We start from the raw sequence: 20674 nt of genomic DNA on the forward strand, positions 1-20674 counted from the left end.
GTTCTGTAATGGCACAATTTAAATTCATATTGTAAGCTGGTCTGATTTGAATGCAGTTCAGCTATTGTATGTATCCAAAATGCAGTGAGTTAAATATTTAATGAATTGGCTTCTGTAATATCTGTATTAGGTTTTAATTTAAAAGCATCAGCGTCTTTAGCACTGCAGAGGAGCAGCTTTATTTGAAATCATATTCATGGAGCAGAGGGAAATGACTGGCAAAAAATCATTTCAATGCAGTACTGAGGAAGTCCTGTTTAAGAAACCACTGAATAGACATCTTGGGGTAATAGCATTTACAAATCTCAGATGGATTCTAACCTGTCGGTTTGTACTGTATTGATTGCTGCCTCGGTATTTACAAGGACAATAATATGCAACGGGATTTTCTTCCTACCCTAATGTACCAAATTTCTAGAACAGGTTTCTAACGTATCCACGAACATAGGTCTTTTTTAGGCAGCTTAATTGGTACAGTTTACAGAATACCCACTTGAGAGATATATTTCTTAAATTTCAGGTTTAGCTGTCTTTGTTTTAAGGAAAATCCTTTCACTGTCATTTCTGTAAAAACATATAGAATCCAATTACAAGGAACGTGAGGCTGCAGGAAACAAGCTACCTCCCCAGTAAGCATGAAATCCATTTTGTTTACTGAATCTTAGCTTGGTGTATTAGCTTTTCTGTAAGATGGAGTGGTCATCAATTTTCCATTAGTGCACAGATGGTGAAAGTGCTTGTCTGATAGTGCAAGACAAGCTCCTCTGCCTTCAGTGCAATAAAATCCTGCTAAACCTAGAGAAAAATCATGCTGATTCTAAGAAGCTTTTTACAGGCTCATAGGTTACAGGCATATTTTCTTTCAGTAATCAAGATAAACCTAAGACAATGTTATAAAATGATGCGCACCTACCTCTTGTCTGAAAGGATGCTGAAAGAGCGCTGTTCTGGTGCCTTTTTTTAACGCAGCCTATGGCACAGCTAAGATGGAGCTTTCCTACCATTGGCCAGAGCATGATGCTGCTGACAACTTCCTTTATGCTCATTTGCATCAAGCCCTCAACCCCAGGCATAAATCATTCATAAATTTGACTCTTACTGCCTTGAATAAGAAACAAACCCCTTCCCGCTCTCGTTTTTGGGATGTTCTTTGTGCGTGGTGAGCTTGTTAGTGGAGAAGCACGTTGGGAGCGGGATGGTGGCTGTGACCCTGCTTTGCTTTGCGCTGGAAAGCAGCCGGTCAAACCATGACGTTTGAAGTGTTAATATCTGCAGATTTCCAGCTTCGCCATGTGCTTAGATTTACTTGTCATGAACTATAGCGGGCTGTAGCCAGGCAGATTAAACAAGATAATCTTCTTGATTCAGTTGACAGAAATGCATGATAAGTCATCTTAACTATTTGTTGTACCTCTGAATTTATTTTAGTCACTTTAGACCTCTTGTTACATGTATGGTTTTTTAATTTATAAAATGTCCTGCATATATATTAATTTTTAATGATAAAAGGGACCCTGTAGGGGAAAATCCCGGTAGACTGTATTTTCGGGGGGAGATGGCTTTTGTTTTTCTCTCTTTTTCCATCTTAATTTAGTAACTAGAATAAAATGTTCTTATGTAGCTGGAGTTATGATTCTTCTATGTTAATTTTAGAATTGTGCTATGTAAAGCCTCTAATACAATGTCATGTAATAGCTTCACAGTTACCAGTTGCCAAGTTTTAAATTTAACATTTATTCTTTCGGCATTATGTTTTTTACTATGCTAGCACCAGTTTTCATGAAGTCTTCCCAATAATTATCAAAATTGGATGTGTTTGAAATTTGACTACATCCAAAATTCCCACTTTGTAGTTGCCTTTTGTAGTGACTTACAGATCAGTTTAGAAGTAGGTTGAGATGCAGTGGGACAGACATGAAAAAAATTCACCTGAAGCATAGGGACTTTGGAAACTTAATTTGGAGTTTCCTGTGAAGAACTTGACAAGGATATCTAAATTTAAACACAGTGAATGTAGCAGACTTTCTCTGAGCCTGCCGCTTACTCAGTGGAGGTGATGGGTCTTTGTCGAACACCTTAGGTGCATTTTCTAGAATATGATGATCTTTTTTTTTCTTTTTATTTTTTTGCTACCGCAAACCCCTGAGCCATTCCACTCCTTATCACCACTCATCCATATGCTCCAGCTGCCCAGCAAAGACTTTGCTTAGCAGCTCTGCTCAGCACCCATTGCAACTTCTCCCTCAGTTAATGCACTAATTGTTCTTTTCTCTCCCTCCACTGATTTTTTCCACCCAGGAGCTCAGTATCTCTGAGATACCTACTGTCCTGTCAAATGTGATTAGAAATCACCAGTGGATAAAAAATTCCTGTGATGGCAAAGAGGAAATGTTCTTTTTCTGGACTAGCTGAAATTCTGAAAAGCTCTTACCATTAAGTTTGAGCAATGTTATGCTGGTAATGGGCCTGTGGCTTTTGATAGTGGTTTGTGGATATTTCTATTTAATGTGCTGTGCCAATAGCTAAAGTTAATAAAACAGTCATTAACAGCCTTGCCAGGATTTTTGAAGCAAGCTTAACACAGTGGCAAACCTCATGATACATTAAGACAGAAGCAGACTTGACAACAGAGGGGATTCTGAAATGTTGTTCCAGCGGTGCAACACACCAGGTTGAATTGTTTTGAATTTATGGGGGTTTTTTTTAATAAATTCTCTACTAGAGCTATTTTTTAAAAAGCCCAACCCAACAAGCACAGCCTTCTTTTACCTGGTGTATAACTGTTGAATATCGTTTGGGAATAAGTGAAACTTTCTGCTCCTAGCTCAGCAGCATAAAGCTATCGGTAGAGCTAGTCATTGGGCAAAAATGTAGTGCATTATTTCAGCGTGAGTTAATGTAGTGTAAATGATTATGATATGTTTAGCCACAGAATTAAACACGTACTCTTATAGTAGTAATGTTGCAGTTGCTTGCTATTTTCTTAAAGGTCAAGTCCCAGTGACTACGTTTATAGAGCTCTGCTTGGCAGTGTTCCAGAGCCATGTCTGTTGACAGGTAACTCTGCAGGTCTGAATCAACACATGTGCTAGCACAGTCCTCTGAGGGTGACCACTCCTGCAACACACATTTCTGTTCATTCTGAAAGCTTCTGGAAGTAGACTGAGAAGGAGATAGAGTGCCAACAGGTTGTTGTTGAAAGCATCGTTTCATTGTTTGTTTCCTCTTTTTGTAGATCACAGCAATGGATCATTTAACTTGAAAGCCCTTTCCGGAGGCTCCGGCTACAAGTTTGGAGTCCTTGCTAAAATAGTGAATTATATGAAGGTATGGTGTTTTGATGTAAAATTACAATGTTTTTAAATACTTTAGTTAGTTATTCTCCTGTGGTAGCTGAAAGATGCTGAATATTTCAAACTCTCAAATTCTTTTACAGCAAGAGTGAGAATTTCAAGAATCATAGAATCACAGAATGGTTTGGGTTGGAAGGGACCTTAAAGATCATCTGGTTCCAACCCCCCTGCCCTGGGCAGGGACACCTTCCACTAGACCATGTTGCTCAAAGCCCTGTCCAACCTGACCTGGAACACTGCCAGGGAGGGGGCAGCCACGACTTCTCTGGGCAACCTGCACAGTAAAGAATTTCTTCCTTATATCTAATCTAAATCTACCCTCTTTCAGTTTAAAACTGTTACCCCTCATCCATTCCCTACACCCCCTGATAAGGAGCCCCTCCCCATCTTTCCTGCAGGCCCCCTTTCAGTACTGAAAGGCCGCTATAAGGTCTCCCTGGAGCCTTCTCTTCTCCAGGCTGAACAACCCCAACTCTCTCAGCCTGTCCTCATAAGGGAGGTGCTCCAGCCCCTGATCATCTTTGTGGCCTCCTCTGGACCCGCTCAAGCAGGTCCATGTCCTTCTGTTGGGGGCCCCAGAGCTGGACACAGGACTGCAGGTGGGGTCTCAACGAGAGTGGAGTGGAGGGGGAGAATCCCCTCCCTTGACCTGCTGGCCACACTTCTCTTGATGCAGCCCAGGACATGGTTGGCTTTCTGGGCTGCAGGTGCACATCACTGGCTCATAGTTTTCCATTCACTACTACCCCCCAAGTCCTTCTCCGCAGGGCTGCTCTTAATGCACTCATGGCCCAGCCTGTATTTGTGCTTGGGATTGCCTCAACCCACATGCAGGACCTTGCGCTTGGCCTTGTTGAACTTCAGGAGGTTTGTGCAGGCCCACCTCTCCAGCCTGTCCAGGTCCCTCTGGATGGCATCCCTTCCCTCCAGCGTGTTGACCGCACCACACAGCTCGGTGTCACTGGTAAACTTGATGAAGGTGCACTCAATCCCACTGTCCATGTTTCCAACAAAGATGTTAAACAGTGCTGGTCCCAGCACTGACCCCTGAGGAACCCACTTGTCACGGTTCTCCACTTGGACATCAAGCTGTTGACCGCAAGTCTTTGAGTGCAAACATCCAGCCAATTCCTTATCCACCAAGTGGTCCATCCATCAAATCCGTGTCTCTCTAATTTAGAGCCAAGGATGTCATGCAGGACAGTGTCATATGCTTTGCACAAGTCCAAGTAGATGACATCACTTGCTCTTCCCTTATCCACCAATGCTGTAACCGCGTCATAGAAAGCCACCACATTCGTCAGGCACCGTTTGCCCTTAGTGAAGCCATGTTGGCTGTCACCAATCACTTCCTTATTTTTCATGTGCCCCACCATATTTTTCAGGAGGGTCTGCTCCATGATCTTGCCGGGCACAGAGGTGTGACTGGCTGGCCTGTAGTTCACTGGGTCTTCTTTTTTTTCCTTTTTAAAAATAGGGGTTGTGTTTCCCCTCTTCCAGTCAGCAGACACTTCACCGGCCTGCCACAACTTCTCAAATATGATGGATAGTGGCTTAGCCACTTCATCCACCAGTTACCTGAGGACCCACGGATGCATCTCATCAGGTTCCTTAGATGGTCTTAAACCTGATCTTCTCCTACAGTGGGCAGTTCCTCATTGTCCCAGTACCCGCCTTTGCCTTCTGTGTCTTGGGCAGTGTGTCTGGAGCCCTTGCCAGTGAAGATTTAGGCAAAAATGTTGTTGAGTACCTCGGCTTTCTCCATATCCCAGATAACCAAGTCTCCTGTTTCTTTCTGGAGAGGGCCCACATTTTTGCTAGTGTTCCTTTTATCACCGACATACCTATAGAAGCTTTTCTTGTTGCCCTTGATGTTCCTGACCAGATTTAATTCTGTCAGGGCTTTGGCCTTCCTAACTTGATCCCTGAGTACTTGGACAGTTTCTCTGTATTCCTCCCAGGCTACCTGCCCTTGCTTCCACCCTCTGCTTCCTTTTTATGTTGGACTTTGTCCAGGAGCTCCTTGTTCATCCATGCAGGCCTCCTGGCATTCTTACCTGACTTCTTCTTTGTTGGGATGCATTGCTCCTGAGCTCGGAGGAGGTGATCCTTGAATATTAACCAGCTTTCTGGGGCCCCTCTTCCCTCCAGGGCTTTATCCCATGCCACTCTGCCAAGCAGATCCCTGAAGAGGCCAAGGTCTGCTCTCCTGAAGTCCAGGGTAACGAGCTTGCTGTGCACCCTCCTCGCTGCCCTAAGGATCTTGAACTCCACCATTTCATGGTCACTGCAGCCAAGGCTGCCCTTGAGCTTTACACTCCCCACCAGCCCTTCCTTGTTGGTGAGAACAAGATCCAGCATAGCACCTCTCCTCATTGGCTCCTCTATCACTCAGAGAAGGAAGTTACCATCAGTATATCACAGAACCTCCTGGATGGCTTATGTGCTGCTGTGTGGCCCTCCAACAGATACAAGGATGGTTGAAGTCCGCCATGAGGACTGGGGCTTGTGAATGTGAAGCTGCTCCTATATGTGTATAGAGGGCCTTATCTGATTGGTCCTGGTTGGGTGGTCTGTAGCAGACCCCCACTATAACACCTCCTGTCCCTGCCCTCCCTTTAGTCCTGATCCATAAGTTTTCGGTTGGCTCCTCACCCATCCCCAAGCAGAGCTCCGTGCACTCCAGCTGGTCAGTGACATAGAGGGTGACCCCCCCGCCCCTCATCTCCCCTGCTTGTCCTTCCTAAAGAGCTTGTATCCTTCCATTCCAACACTCCAGTCATAGGAGCCATCCCACCACATCTCCATGATGCCAATAAGATCGTAGCCCTGCAGGTGTGTGGACGTCTCTAGTTCCTCTTGATTATTCTTATTATTATGTGTGTTTGCTTAGAGGCATTTAAGTTGGGCCCCTATGAAGCTAACTTACTGCCTGGAATTCCTTTGTGCTGCTCTTCAAGTGATCCCCTGCTGAGCTGTGATCCCTCTCCAGGCTCTAGGCATCTATTGCTGGCACTGGTGTCAAGCTGGTAGGAGTGGGATGGATTGAGGTTCCCCTCCACCAGCAAGAAACTGCTTGTTAAATTCAAAATGCTCTCACTAGACAAAACAGTCAGCATATTGTTCCATTACTGAAATCCTAATTATTCCAGGTCACTTTAAAACCAGGGTAATGGTTTTTATTTGCAGTAGATACAGGAATTGCAAGATGCTGTCAGCTTTTAGGCTTCATGAGCTATTTATCAAAATAACGTGTAATTTGGTGCTTGACAGATGACTTTGTCATCAATATCGGCTGGTAATAATTTTTTTTTCTTCATATTCTCAAAACCCCTAAATTGAAATTCATATGCTATGTGTACTGTGTCTGTCCTGGTTTTGCAAAAGTTGTTTTGTCATCACATTATACCAGTTTTAGTTACTTTATGATAATTGAGTTGTTGAATAAAGTTCAGAACTCTAATGGATCCTATTTACTTTTCCAGACTCGACATCAGCGTGGTGATACACATCCATTAACGCTAGAAGAGATTTTGGATGAAACACAGCATTTAGATATTGGACTCAAACAGAAACAATGGTTAATGAGTGAGGTAAAGAAAACATAGGTCTAGATTTTAATTAGAGATAAAGGATTATAATAAACCTGAATTATACATGTTTATTTAATTATAAGCTCTATAAATATATAATCCCCCATTTAAGAAACTGCATTGATTCACATGTCTGTCTGTCTTGTACCTCCTGCTGTTGAGGTAACTGTGAAATGAAAGCTATTCTGACATTTTTAAGGACTTGTTAGAATTGTTACACAGTGGGTATGTTTTATGTTATTAGTTATTAGTTATTGTGTATTTAGTTATTAGTTAAAAATAGTTATTTCATTACTAATTTTATATAAACAAGATGTTTTTCTTAGGGAATTTATTTTTTAAAAAATTTCAAGCAGAGAGCTCTTCCAATATCGAGGATGTTAAACTAAATAAACCAAAGGAGTATGGCACAAAATTCATAGGCTTACAATTCTTTGTTACTTACTGAAATGAAGAATTCTGATGTGAAATTTATGTCTGAAATTGTGGGGTAATAGATTTACAAATTCCACTGCTGGAGTTCATTAGTCTGACTCTAAATGCTAAGTTTCATTGTTACAGATTCACCATAACTTGCCACCACAGGCATCTTCATGCTTAATTGATCTGAATGTCTTAATGGAATTTCAAGATTAATAAATCAACAAAATCTGTATTCAGTATTTATATTTGATTGGCCTACCTGGTTTTGCTCAGATCATATTTAAAATCCTCGCAACGGGATGGTAAAGGCTGTTGAGATGTGGGGAAAAAATCTCTGCATAGTAAAACTAGGATGGTTTTAAGTAATACAGCCCGTCGCATTCTTTTGCTATACTAGTACTAATAGTCTGGGGTACGGAAACCTCCAATCCAGCAGTGTTGGTTGTGATGGAAGCTTAACTTTGCTAAAGTCGTTTTGAAAGGTAGCTCCAGGTTGTTTCCATAATGAACCAGAATATCAAGATGGAATGAAAAAGCTCCTCCCAAGAAATATGTATAAAATTATCACTGAATTGTTACTGGATGAGAAAAGGTGAACAATACCCTGCAGCACCAAAGTTAGTTACCTTCTCTGTTACAGGTGTTTTCTCCCTCCTTTCTTCTTTCTGTGTCTCTTCTCTTTCTCCTTTCAGGGTCAGGCTGGCATCTGCAGAAGAAACTAAGTAGAGTTGCCCTCTGTTACAGGTGAACATCCATTGTGATACTGGCTGCACAGCAGAACTGATTTGGAGCATATCTTAAATCGTTTCAGTTGTCCATGAACTTCTGGTCAGCCTCACTCTGAAGCTGGCATCATAAGTAAAATCCTACTGTGTAGGGAGGTCTGCTCTTCTCAATTTCTTCTATAGCTGCTGGTGCCAATTGACAGCAGTTGGGGAAGACTGACTCCTCTCTTTTATTCATCCCAGGTTAATGCCTTTCGCGTTCGTAACATCCATATGACCTGAACCTGATATGCTGAGTTGTGCGTTTGTACTTTATATTCAGCCAAAGCCCACTTTTTTGTGTTCCGTCTTCTTTTTATTTTCATTCCTTTCTCAAAAAGGAACACGTGCGGCTTTCTGCCATAAGAGGCTTCATGGACCTTCGAGCCCAAAGGCATTAAGTGAATGATGTTAAGCCTTCTTTGATGTTTTCTGCTTTATGTTGTGGCAAATTATGCCTAGGCTAGTAGATCTAGGATCCAAGGATTTAAAATCCATTTCAGACTCAAACCTCCAAACTGGCAGCTGTGATGTGTGGCTGATGTGCTCTAGCTGCTCGAAAGCACACTAGGAAAAAAGTATTAGCATGTGCTCTTTTTCAAGGTTTAAAATTTATGTCCCTACTACAGGCTCTAGTCAACAATCCGAAAATAGAAGTTGTAGATGGGAAGTATGCTTTCAAACCCAAGTACAACTTGAAAGATAAAAAGGCTCTGCTCAGACTCTTGGACAAGCATGACCAACGAGGGCTGGGAGGAATCCTTTTAGAAGATATTGAGGAAGGGCTACCCAATGCACAGAAAGCTATAAAGGTGAGTAGCACGTGTCTGTGATCCAGCGAACCCATCCCGGTTAGCTTCTCAAAGGGGACATAGAGGCTAAGGGAGAGTTTTCTCGTGAGTTGTTTCTGTTATTGTGATAACTCAAAAGCTATTTCAGAAGATAATATTGCAGCTTTTTCTGTATTTCATCCTTTATTTTCCGGTTTGGCCTGATGGCTCAGCACAGCTGTCAAAGCTCTTTCTCACAAAAGACTCTTGATCTCTCACATTCCATCTGTAGGCATTTAGTTCTGCTTTTATACCTTGATCTCAGTCCTCTGTATCTCATCTGTGATTTATTACTTGTTGTCAGTGTCCGCTTTGGATGCTTTTCATTGCCAGTTACTTTGCTGCTTCTCTAGTGCTTTTTGTAACACATGATCTGGGTCTGTTGTTCAAGCTGGAATCCTTACTGTTGGAAGTGAAGTGATTTTGAGGTGTTTTGCATTTGTTTTCAAGGCTTTAGGGGACCAGATCATCTTTGTTAATCGCCCTGATAAGAAGAAAATTCTTTTCTACAATGACAAGAGCTGTCAGTTTACTGTGGATGAAGGTAGGTGTTTGTTTATATATGTTGCTGTGATAGCTGATTTGAATTCATCTTAAGCACCTATATATATAAGCAGTCTTCAGGTATAGGAGTCTTTTAAGGTGGTAATGAAATATTAGGTATATCCAGATGTGGGGAGAATGGTTGACATCAACATGAGGCTAACAAGACTAGTGAGTGAATTCAGGGGTAACATCCTCTGTTTTATAGTAGATACACTGGACCGTGGCACCAGGAATCCAACAATTCTCTTCAAGTGTAGCAGTACAGAAGAGACTAAAAATCACTTGACTGTGAAATGGCATCTAATATTTTGCATACAAAAAACCCTAAAAGAATGGCTTCTGGGTGCAAGTTTGTTTGGTGTTTTTTTACAGTTTATTACATGTGCCTTTTATTGGTGTACACAACGAGAAGCCACAAATGGAATAGAAGGAGGAAGCAAACAGGGAAGAGATGTGAGCAAAAGTCCTGAGAAGGGGTAGTTTACAACTGGGAGGAGAGCGCAGTTGTGGGGTAGTGCCGTTGCCTAGAGCTGGAGTGGATTTGGGACTTCAAAAGTCCAGTATGTGTTTTCTGTCTAACAGGTAGTGGTAAAATCCTCTGGTGCAATGTGGCTGTTTATCCACAGAATTAATTACATAAACTGGGGTGTGTTCCAGTAATGACATTTATGCCAGCATCAGATGCCTGTAAATACAGAAAGGAGAAGGCAATCTGTGTCAAAAGATCTTATTTTAAATGACTCAACAACACTAAACACTTTCTGTCGTTAACATAATTGTTCTTGTAACATGCCACATAAAGCCATCTTACCATATCACATTATGGTTAAAAAAAAGGGAAGAGTTTTGATAGAAACTTGAACTGCTCTACTTACAGGACCATAGGACAAAGTCTAAAGCTCTTTTTTTCTTTGACTAGCTCAGAGAGACTCTTTATTTTCAATAGAATTAAGCCACTGGAAATGTGTATCATTAACTTATTTGTTATGTATCACACTTGTACTCTCAGTAATAATAGCTTTCTCCCACAGAGATAATTAAGTAGATGTGACATCTACAGCATTTAAAAATACAAAAATTGTTTCAAAATATTGAAGTGAATCTCTTCTTAAACCATAATTTCTGTCACTTCTTGGTAGTGGCAGTCAGAACTATATGTGAAATGCAAAATAATAAGCCTTTAGTCTGCATTCACTGGGGAATTTCTAACCTCCCAAATGCCTGTGGCCAAAACATTTAGAAATCAGTGCTGTTGCAGTAACTGTTAGACAAAGCTTTTAAGTTTTTAGCAGCTACTCTTTGTATTACAGTCACGATTGCTGATCATTTCTTCTTGCACAATTTTTTCCAGATAACTGCCACCCAACCATCCTAAAAGTTATCAGAGGGAGATCTCTACCTGTTGCTTAGTTTGTAATAACCCCAGGATTAACTGTGACATTTAATAAAAGAGCCCATTTTATTAAGATGTAGCAAGAGACATCCGCCAACTCTTCATCAGGTAGTCGGTATAAATCCAAGGTGTTCATATATAATACATTATGTTTTAGCACACCCAGCACTGATCTGTGTTTAAGAACAAGTAGGGCAGGCTATTGCAGTGAAAGGAGGGAAGGGGTTAAAAAAAAAACCAATCTAAAACCCCTTGAAACAAAACGTTTAAGCCGTTTGACTCAATCTCCCGATGAAGGCAGACATTTAGGCCTGCAGTGTCTGTAACGAAGGGATTGCTAGTGTGCAGTGTGTTTGTAGTTCAAGGTGGCTTTGCTTTCTTTCATCCGCAGGTGGCAGCATGTTCCTATCTGATCAAACTGTGATTTTTTTTTTTTTGTTCTGTTCCTGCTGGTTTTGGTTTTTCTTTTCATACGGATGATAATGCTTTGTTCTGAGAGGGCATAAGAATACTTTCTCTTTTGTGCATTTTGTTATCTGCCTGCATATGCCACAACTCTTAAAACATCACTGAGTGGGTTCACTTACTTACTGCACCTGGAACAGGTCTTTCTTCCAACCATGTTATCTTGTGATGAAGAAAACCTATCCTTCCTGAGCAGTTTTGCTTTACAATTCTTTCCAGAGCACCAGAAGCATGTCTCTTAGGGAGTCATTGGCAGAATTGTCTGCATACAGGATGAGTTATGACACGTTTCTGCGTTAGCAGTGCTATTTCAGCTCATTATCTCCAGCAATGTTAAAAGGAAGTTTTTAGAAGACTGCGAAATAAGCCTTGAAGTGTTGTCAGACTCTTTGATGTAGCAACTGATGACAGTTCAAAATATGTTTCTAGTTTAATGTTTATCCTTAGAAATAAGAACTCTGCACTCCTTAGCACGTGATTCTGCCGTATGACACTCTCCAGTTTCAAACATATGTTGGCTGGGAGTAATATCCTCTGAAAGTTAGGTGTCCTCTCCCATCGCTCTCTGAGCTCCATCAGTAGTCAGTAAAGAAAGAGAAACTGCCAGGGCAATTTGGAGCTTGCTGTCTAAAGTAGTGTGAGGAACTGCTTTCTGGCAGTGCCTACCTCTGCCCTTGCTGCAGTTGTTTTGATGGCTGAACAAGCTTTTGTTTCTCCCCTTTTGAAAATAAATCCCAATGTACTGCAGCAGTGATGCAGTACCTATATATCGTGATCTCAAGGGTACTGGAGAAGGTTTTCGCAGTAAGGAGCGGCTTTTGTTCTTCCTTTTATGTGATTAGCCAAGGAAGGTTCAGATTGCATGTGTTCCTTCTTGACTTCCTGACTAATTAATCTTCTGTCAGTAGTGTGTAGCTGAAAGCGTTTATAAAAGCCGGGCTAGATTTCAGGTGCTTCAGCCAAGGAAAGCACTGCTTTTTTGTGCTGGGGCTAAGCACTTTGCATGTGAACCAAGCTTTCACCCTGTGCGACTGAATGCTGAAAGGCCGGTCTGATTGCTTAACTGTTGGAGATGCTATCTTTCACATCTGAATGCAGTATAGGAAGTATTCTAATGCCTAAAAAGTTCAGATGCTTAATTATACATATTTTTAATGTTCTTCCTAAGCACCTTTGAAGAGATTTAAAGAATGGCCAAAGCCTCTTAAATTTAACAGTATAAAAATTGCTTGGGATCAGTGACTACTTATGGCTCTGGCTTTGAATTCCAAAGTGGTTCAGGGGGCAGCACAGACTTAATATACCAGAAAGAAAAGGTGCTTGATAAATCTTGTATTGTGTTCCCTGGGACTATTAGGAAGCAGAACTCCATCTTCCCCGCTACTTGGTTGTTTCTTCCCTTCTGCCCTGTTATTGTCTGTTGTCCTGTGCTCAGATTTTGGCTCAGCTCAGTGAAGATTTTTAAGCTGGTTTTAATCTCTGGCAGATTTTATTACCAGTGTGATATAGCAGTTTATCTCCAGAAGCCATCTCAACCTTTTTGCAAGAGCAGGTGAGGCAGTCAGAAGTGCAGGATGAGCTGCACTGAAGTCACCATGCAACCATTTACCCATGACTTTGTTCCCCAAACGTAAGCGTTTATAGAAAGAGAGCATGTTAGTGTAATCACTCAGGGAATGTCAGCGTAAATTGGTTTTGTGTATGAGGCACCTCGTGATGCAGTAAAGTTGAGGTAACTGTGCATCCTTACCCCTTGGGTATTTTGGAGAGAGAAGGTGTTTGCAAAATCTTTGTTAATGCTGCCCTCCGCTTTGCTGCGTGTAGGTTACTGCTGGTCAAAGCTCATTGCTTTGTCTGTGCATGCAGACATCATGATGCTGGAGACTTCAGCAAACATCTAAACTGGCCTTTCAATCAGCCCATGGTCCCACTCCCTCCTCTCATTACTTGAAAGACCAGAAGTTAGCTCTCTGGAGGAGCAAGGGAGTAGCCTGTGAGTAGTGTTGATTCTGTTCAAGCTTCTGAGTCAGAATATTTTAGTCATCAAATTGCAAGATATTGCATATAGGATTTGTTCATAGTCCAGGCAAGACACTGAGCACCAGCCTCTGGTACTGGTATTACAACTTTCTGCCTCCTTGAGGGTTCACAGCACCTGTTGCTTTGGCCAGAAAGCGTTTGGAAATTTCTCCCCAGGGGACTTTTTTCTGGGTTCTGTCTTGTCACAGCAGCCGAAGCAGTAGGAGAAATTGTCAGCTTGTCTGAATGCAGCCTGCTGTAGTCAGGTGAAGCCTTACTGTCTTGACTACTGGACAGTTTTTTTCCTTCCATAGCTATTATACGCTTGTTCTGGCTGATCTATCAAATAGTTTAGTGGCTCTGATAGAGCATCTTACCTTCACCGTGTTCTGATGGTGTAGAGATCACCTAGTGGTTGACGGGACATGAAGGAGGAAAGTTGAATGTGCTCTGTAATCATAATGGCTACATGCACTGCAGGAATGTGTGCATCTGAACTGGTTCTCCATGGCTGGCTGAAGCAGGCCAGCATGTGGTGAGCTTTCTGCTCCAACAATCCCCTTACTGCTCCTCACACCAGTACCGAACTCCCTGTGCCCTGTCCACAGAGCAAAGAAAGACATTGTGAAAAATGGATCTGCTATATTGAAACCATTGTTCCTAGAGAACATTCCTAGAGTGCTTTCCATCACTGCTCTTCAGATACATCAGCTCATCGCAGCATTTTTCCTTCCTCCTTCTCCCCACCCCAGAGACAGACCATCCCGCTGCATCCTTCTGCCTGGCCAACCATAGGTGTGGATGCTGCTCCAGAGGTGGTAGAGCACAGTAATGGAGTCGAGTCATTGTGTTCCATTTCCTCTGCCCTGGCCCCTCTCATGAACTACTGCTTTTAACAAGTGCTGACCCCCTTTTCTTGGAGCCATACATCAAAGGCCGGGGTGAGAGTATTTCAAATTCCTCAAAGAAGCTGAAGAAATCTCTTTCCATCTTGGGTCAAGGGTATGAATTTTGAGGTGCACAAATACCACAGCTACAAATGCAGAGGGTTGTTTCTTGAGAGCTGTAGTTGTTGCCAGCTTTTCCCATTGGTTCTCATATTTCAGAGAGGATGTCGCAATAATTCAGATAGCGTATTCCCAAGGTCTAAACTTTCACTAGCTGATAGGGGCATAGTCCTTGGAGACTGAATAAATCTGACAGGTTATGTGGAAATGGTTCAGTGCCAGCCAGACAGCTGCACTCTTTTTTTCAGTTTTTGCATTTAGTTCAGTGTGCGGTGTTACACCAAATCGGTTTTGTGATGAGATGATAGGTGATTCTCCTTTTCCCTTTAGATGGCACCCTAAATGCAAACAGCTAGTATGCACAGCCATCTGAAGGGTGGCAGCTCTCTATGTTTCTCCTCCTTTATCCTGTGCTTTTAGTCCTGAACCAGTCCATTAACAGCAAGTATTTCTGGGGCTGGGAGGGGGATACACTGTGTTGTTGTGACTCCCCCCTTTCCTAGGCAATGAGGTATTTTAATGCCCTACATGGAGCCTCAGCATGGGAAGAAGGTTTATTTGCAGTTGCCACAATCAAAGCAATAGCACTGAAAGCAGCCTGATTTATGAAGGAATTTTTAAATGGAGTTGCAGAATACTGTGTAGTGACTCTGGTGGGGCCAATTAGTGGATTAAATTATCTGTATGTAAAGCCCATTTTAGCTTTACCATTTTGATTCTTGGTGACTGTTACATTCGTATTTCTTGGCCAAGCTTAAAAGGTGAATGTGAAGCTGTAATGATGGTATAACCACTGCATTACAAGAAATGCAAAATGCTGTGGTTAGATATTAACTGATCTGTGCATGTTGATCCTTGAAGAGCTGACCATTTATTTTCTAGTGTTTAATTTTTCACTTCTGTTCCCCGGAAGAATGTAGACCAGTTTAACCTTAAGCACCTATCCTCAGCCAGCCTTTTTTTTTTGCTGGTGCATATTTGTCCGTATATCATGAACTGTAATAAGGAGACACATCATCTGTGTTTGTGGCAGAACATTATACATAAAAGGGACACTGTCATGTAAATGTTCAGAGTTATCAGGTCTCTCATCTCTGTCTCCTCATGTACGTGCGCCTGTTGTGCATCTTGGAGGACTAACCTGCATCTCTTAGCTCCCATGGGAGTAGTCTGTGCGAAGCCAAAGGCAGTATAGCACAACACAACCTCAAAGTGTCTCTAACCAGGATCTGTTTAATAGTCATGCCTTTATGTGTGGCCTTGTCACTTCACATGTGAGCTGCAGAAACACGTGACTTGAAATACAGTTCCTCGCGAAGTGCGATACTGCATTTGCACACCCGTTGTCTGATGCATCTTTCCAAGCGCCACAGGGTTTTGGTGTCCAGCTGAGTCTAGCTTGGGTGTTCAGGACAGGGAGGGGACATGCACAGAAAGGAAATAGCTTGAAAGAGTATGTCCTGCTCAGTCTGGAGGATGCAATAGGACCCTTAATTTGAGTGCTCATCGCTGAGAAATCTCTCTTGCATGTTCAGCTTTGATCATAACACAGCCTTCTCCATCTGCTGCAATAGGATTAGGTGAGAGATGATCTGTGATAGCAGGCACTGCAAACTATGCCGAAAGCCTGGAATCACACTCAAAATGGATGAGCCGACGGAGAATGTCTTGACTACAATGTCAATCCTTGCATTAAGTTATCTGAAAACTGCAGTCTCAATGATCCCACTGTGCTGTATAGTCTGTTTGAGAAACAAGCTGACTGCTGTCTCCACGTAACCAAAAGTGGTGTTTTGACAGGATTTAATTCTCTTCAAAAACACTGCGTTACCAAAAATGAACATTGTTGTTCTTCACTGGTGAAATTCCTTTCTTTTGTTTCCTGAAAAGGTTGGACAGCCCCTTACTGTTGGCAATGGGAAGAAAAGAAAGACCTGAGACTTAAAGCATGTAGGTTCAGCGAAAAACAAGATGCATTAGGAAGGGAATTGGTCCAAGTGCAGGAACCCAGTCTGTTATGTACAGTGCCATTTTGTTGCAGCGTGTCTAGAGGCAGTGTATCTGTGGCAGACCGTCACTGGAGTGTTTCATTGCCTGCTGCATAGGACAGCTTCTTAAGCATGCAGAAGTTGTGGTTGTTTTGACAACTGTATACTAAATTTATCTGGAAATAAAGGGAAAAATTTAGTCTTGCGTTGCTATGTGTGCCTCCTGTTTTATTTATAGTTTGTTAGCCAAACCTGCTGACAGGATATATCTAACTTACTGCCTGGGGAATGAAGGGAGGTAGGATTGTACCAGCCGCTGCCTGGAGAAGGCATTCCAGAGGCTCTGTGAAATTTTACATGAGGCAGAAAGTGTGCAGGCAGATGGCAGCTGCTCTAATTAAGACTTACTGTCTCTGTCTTTTTTCCCGCTGCTGTGGCTTTTAAGGTATCTCTCTTCTTTTTAACACCAAAGGAATTTTAGTAATTTATTATCTGTACAGCACAGTATGTATTATATTACAGTGATAAACGAGCTTAAACACACTGAAGTAAATGTCTTCAACCTTCAGTAAATTGGACTATGAGATGACAAGTCTCCCAAGGCAGTGGCAGCTGAAGATGTGGAAATGAAGTTGCCATTTATGGTTAGGTACTACCCTTCACCAGAATCTTTTGAACTGAGGCTTATAAAACACATTGACAGTCTACACAGCTATAGAAATGCTAGGCAAAAAGAGACTCCGTAGCAAATTAACATTAAAAGCACATGTTGCCTGTGGGTGCTCCTGATGCTGAGATGCTGGAGCACAGTTAGCACAGATGAGAATCGGCTTATCTTCTTCCATTGCATGTTAGGGGTGTTTTGTTGTTGTTTTGTTGGTTGGGGTTTGGGTTTTTTTAGTTGTGTGCTTTTTTGGAAGTGCCTCCTGCATTTGGAGTGGGTAAAGACTGTGCTAACTGGGTGCCTGCTGGCGGTGACCACTGCATCTGTACGGTTATGGACCGATGTGCCAGAATACTTCAGAGTTTGAAATCAAGTTTGTTTCTTTCCCTTCGTGTGGGGGCTTTTCCCAGGGTTTGTTCATTGAGATATAAAACGAGGGTTTGTTTGGTGTTTCAGAATTTCAGAAGCTGTGGAGGAGCATTCCCGTGGATTCTATGGATGAGGAGAAAATTGAAGAGTATCTGAAACGACAGGGTATTTCTTCCATGCAAGAAACTGGACCAAAGAAAATAGTAAGAGATACAAATTACAGATCTTTCTAGGAGATTTCCCCTTCCTGACCCCACAGTGTTAATCGCAAAACATGTAGGTGAGGTTATGCACAGCTGCTTTGTGTAGCTCAGGGAAGTGTGACCGATTTTAAGAAGTTGCAAAAAACAATGCTGTAGCCAGCAGTCAGTGTTTTTATAACTTGTTTGAGCCAGTGTAATCCAAGCAGCATCAAGAAGAGGGCAAATGCCAGAAATCCCTGTGAGCTCCGAAGTGGAAGCTTCTGCTTGAAAGCTGTACATTAGGAGTAGAAGAACAGTTACTCTTTTGGGGAGAAGGATTTTTTTTTCCAAACTTTTTATTTTCTGCTAGATAGTTTTGAAATCCTGATGGGAACTGCGTAATGTGCCTCTCACCACACACTCACACACTGTTCTCCAAGCTGGGTGCAATATGCTTGTGTTTTACTGGGGGTGCAAAATGGCTGCAAGCTCTCCAAAGATGCTTTCTCCCTGGCTTCAAACAATTATTATTTTTTTTAACATTTATTTGTATGTGATACACAGTGTCTTTTCTCTTCTGCACTTGGCTTCAGACTGTCCTTTCCTGAGAGCTCTTCCACTCAGGACTCATTCCTGGTTTCTGCTTGTCACTACACTAGATGCTTTAATGCCTGTCGTCATGTAGGCACTCCTCGTGGATTCCGTATATGCTAAATGTGTCTTTGAGCATATAACTGTGGATAGAATTATGGGGCACGTACCTGCTTCTGTAGCTGCATGGAAGAATTTGGAAACTTTGATTCCGAACGCCAGCTTTACTACTGTGCATGGGATACAGACTCTGCTCTGTCCCCAGCGTCATCTCCCTGCCTGGATTTGAATTGAATGCTGTTGCTTTTTGCAAAAAACAAGCAAGCACCTTCCCTGCCTGCCCACCCCTGGTTCAAGCAGGGCTATTCTTCGCAGAAGTGATGACTAGCACAGGGTCACACATCAGGTCAGATGTTGCAGCTGGAGGGCAGATCTTTTGACTATTGTTTATTTCTTCTTGTAGGCTCCTATTCAGAGGAGGAAGAAACCCGCTTCTCAGAAGAAACGTCGATTTAAGACTCACAATGACCACTTGGCTGGAGTATTAAAAGATTACTCCGATGTCGTTCCTGGCAAACAGTGACCGGTTGAATTCTGGAGTAAACGTGCATTTTTATACAGGCTTTTTGCCACTCGGGCTCAGTGTCTGCTCGCAGAAAGACTGACTGTATATAGTAATGTGATGTGTTTCCCCCATCCCAGCAACTGCCGAGATGAAACAGGTCAGTTTAAGAGCAAGTATGAACTACTAAATTTAGAGTTAATTTAATTAGCTAATGGGAAATGTGTCTTTAAGTAAGAGGTTCTCACTAGTTGTCTCTTGGCACAGAGTGATAAATGGTGCTCAGCATGTAATGCAGGAGTTCCTGTTCAGTGCTTAACTCTGCTTTTACATTGCTTAATGGGTATTTACCTGGAATTACTTACAAGGGGCTTTCTAGTACAATTGAATACAGCATTTGTTTTACCTATTTCAGGAAAACCTTTTCCTGAAATCACTGCAGGCAAGTTTCTTTCACAGTCAAATACACCCACGGTTTGTATGCTTCTTCCCTGCCATGGGACTGAGCTTTACTGAACGTCAGTGATATCTGAGGCTCAAACTCAGAAAAAACCCTCTCCTGAACTCCCAGGAGGCTGCAGGATGGCAATGCAGCTGGAGCTTCCTAATGCTAATCAGAAATTGCCCTCGGCGATTTCTTGTCACTGTAAGGGTTGCACGCGTGTTGCACAGTTCTCTGTGGACAGGAGGCAAATGAAATGGCAGTGTAATACTGAAGCAATTTTTTTTTTTTAAGTAATAAATTTACAATGCTGGTTTCCAGTGTTGCTTCCTTAAAGATTGAGAGAATCAACCTCTTTCATGCTTGTTGCGTTTTCCTTTTCAAAGAGGTAAAGGAATCTTTGCTATATTTTTATCTTCTCAGTGACCTATTGTTCTGGACTGTCATCTTTTTATTGTTCTTGGTTGGGGAGGGGGGAGGAACCACCTAAATGAAAGCTCCCTGTAGATGCCTGATGTTCTGTGCAGTACAGACTAACATGGAATGTGGCCAAATTATGTCCTCTTGATAACTTATTTTTATGTACTAAACCGGAGTCAATCAATGCTGATACTGTTTTCATGGCACTGTGGGAGAGGAGCTCTTCTCTGCTCCTCTAGGGTTAGGATCAAAGATAAAACAGGTGACTGCAGTAGCCCACCGACAGTAGATTGCATGCACGCTGTTGTCTTGCTTGATGTATCAGGGGTTGAAGCAGAGGCCATTGGATCTGGACACATAAACAGATGAAGAATAAGGCTTTGTTGCTGTCGCACCGAACAAGTTATGATTGCTTGGGGAAGCACAGGAGGAGAAATATACTTCTGGAAGTGTAGCATTTATCCTCCTGATTTTAAAGACTGCTCTTTTGAGAAACGGACAATACTTCCAGCATTGCACATGTCAGCCCTGTTTAAAGAGTTGCTAAATGCCTGTGGGAGGTTTCTTCTAATTTTTTTTATGCTTTTTAATATATATATATGTATAAAAAAGCATGCTGCTCCAGCTGGTTTTGAAACTCTTTTTCTTTCCTCTATCTTCTAGGTCAGCACAAGCAATTTCTCTTGGAGCTTTTTAGTTTTCTGTTACAGCTCTGCTTTAAAGCACCCACGGCACACTTGCAAAACTATTCACCTCTCTTCTGTCATCTTCACTCAAAAAAAAAAAGGTTCCCTTCCATCTGCTGCATTTTTGAGCAGTGATTTTTTGGGTGGTAGGGCTCAGACAAAAGCAGAGCTCTTAGTGAGCTCTGAGTTGCCTTTCATACCTTTGGGGTTTTTTATGGGGTAACTTCCCAGTCATCTTACCTAACATTACCTTTTCTCTATAAACCAAAGCTTGCAAAGCAGACCATAAGGTAGGCTACCTGCTTTGTTTCTCTGCTCAAGTAATTAAGATAATAGGGGGTTCTAAAGAAAATGCCTCCAACTACTTTCAAAGATGA

At 42.1% G+C, this 20674-nt stretch overlaps 1 protein-coding gene across 1 annotated transcript in view; it reads left to right on the forward strand.

Moving 5' to 3' along the window:
• GTF2E2 (general transcription factor IIE subunit 2) overlaps positions 1-19527 on the forward strand; it is a 28869-nt gene extending 9342 nt beyond the window's left edge. The window contains exons 3-8 of the mRNA XM_074823443.1: positions 3236-3327; positions 6839-6946; positions 8763-8945; positions 9414-9507; positions 17502-17617; positions 18651-19527. Coding sequence (XP_074679544.1) covers positions 3236-3327; positions 6839-6946; positions 8763-8945; positions 9414-9507; positions 17502-17617; positions 18651-18770 — 713 coding nt within the window. The 3' untranslated portion in view covers positions 18771-19527. The remainder of the gene's footprint in view (positions 1-3235; positions 3328-6838; positions 6947-8762; positions 8946-9413; positions 9508-17501; positions 17618-18650) is intronic.
• Positions 19528-20674: the final 1147 nt, after the last annotated feature.

Source organism: Strix aluco, chromosome 4 (genome assembly GCF_031877795.1).
Source record: "Strix aluco isolate bStrAlu1 chromosome 4, bStrAlu1.hap1, whole genome shotgun sequence".
In the NCBI taxonomy this organism is placed as follows: Eukaryota; Metazoa; Chordata; class Aves; order Strigiformes; family Strigidae; genus Strix; species Strix aluco.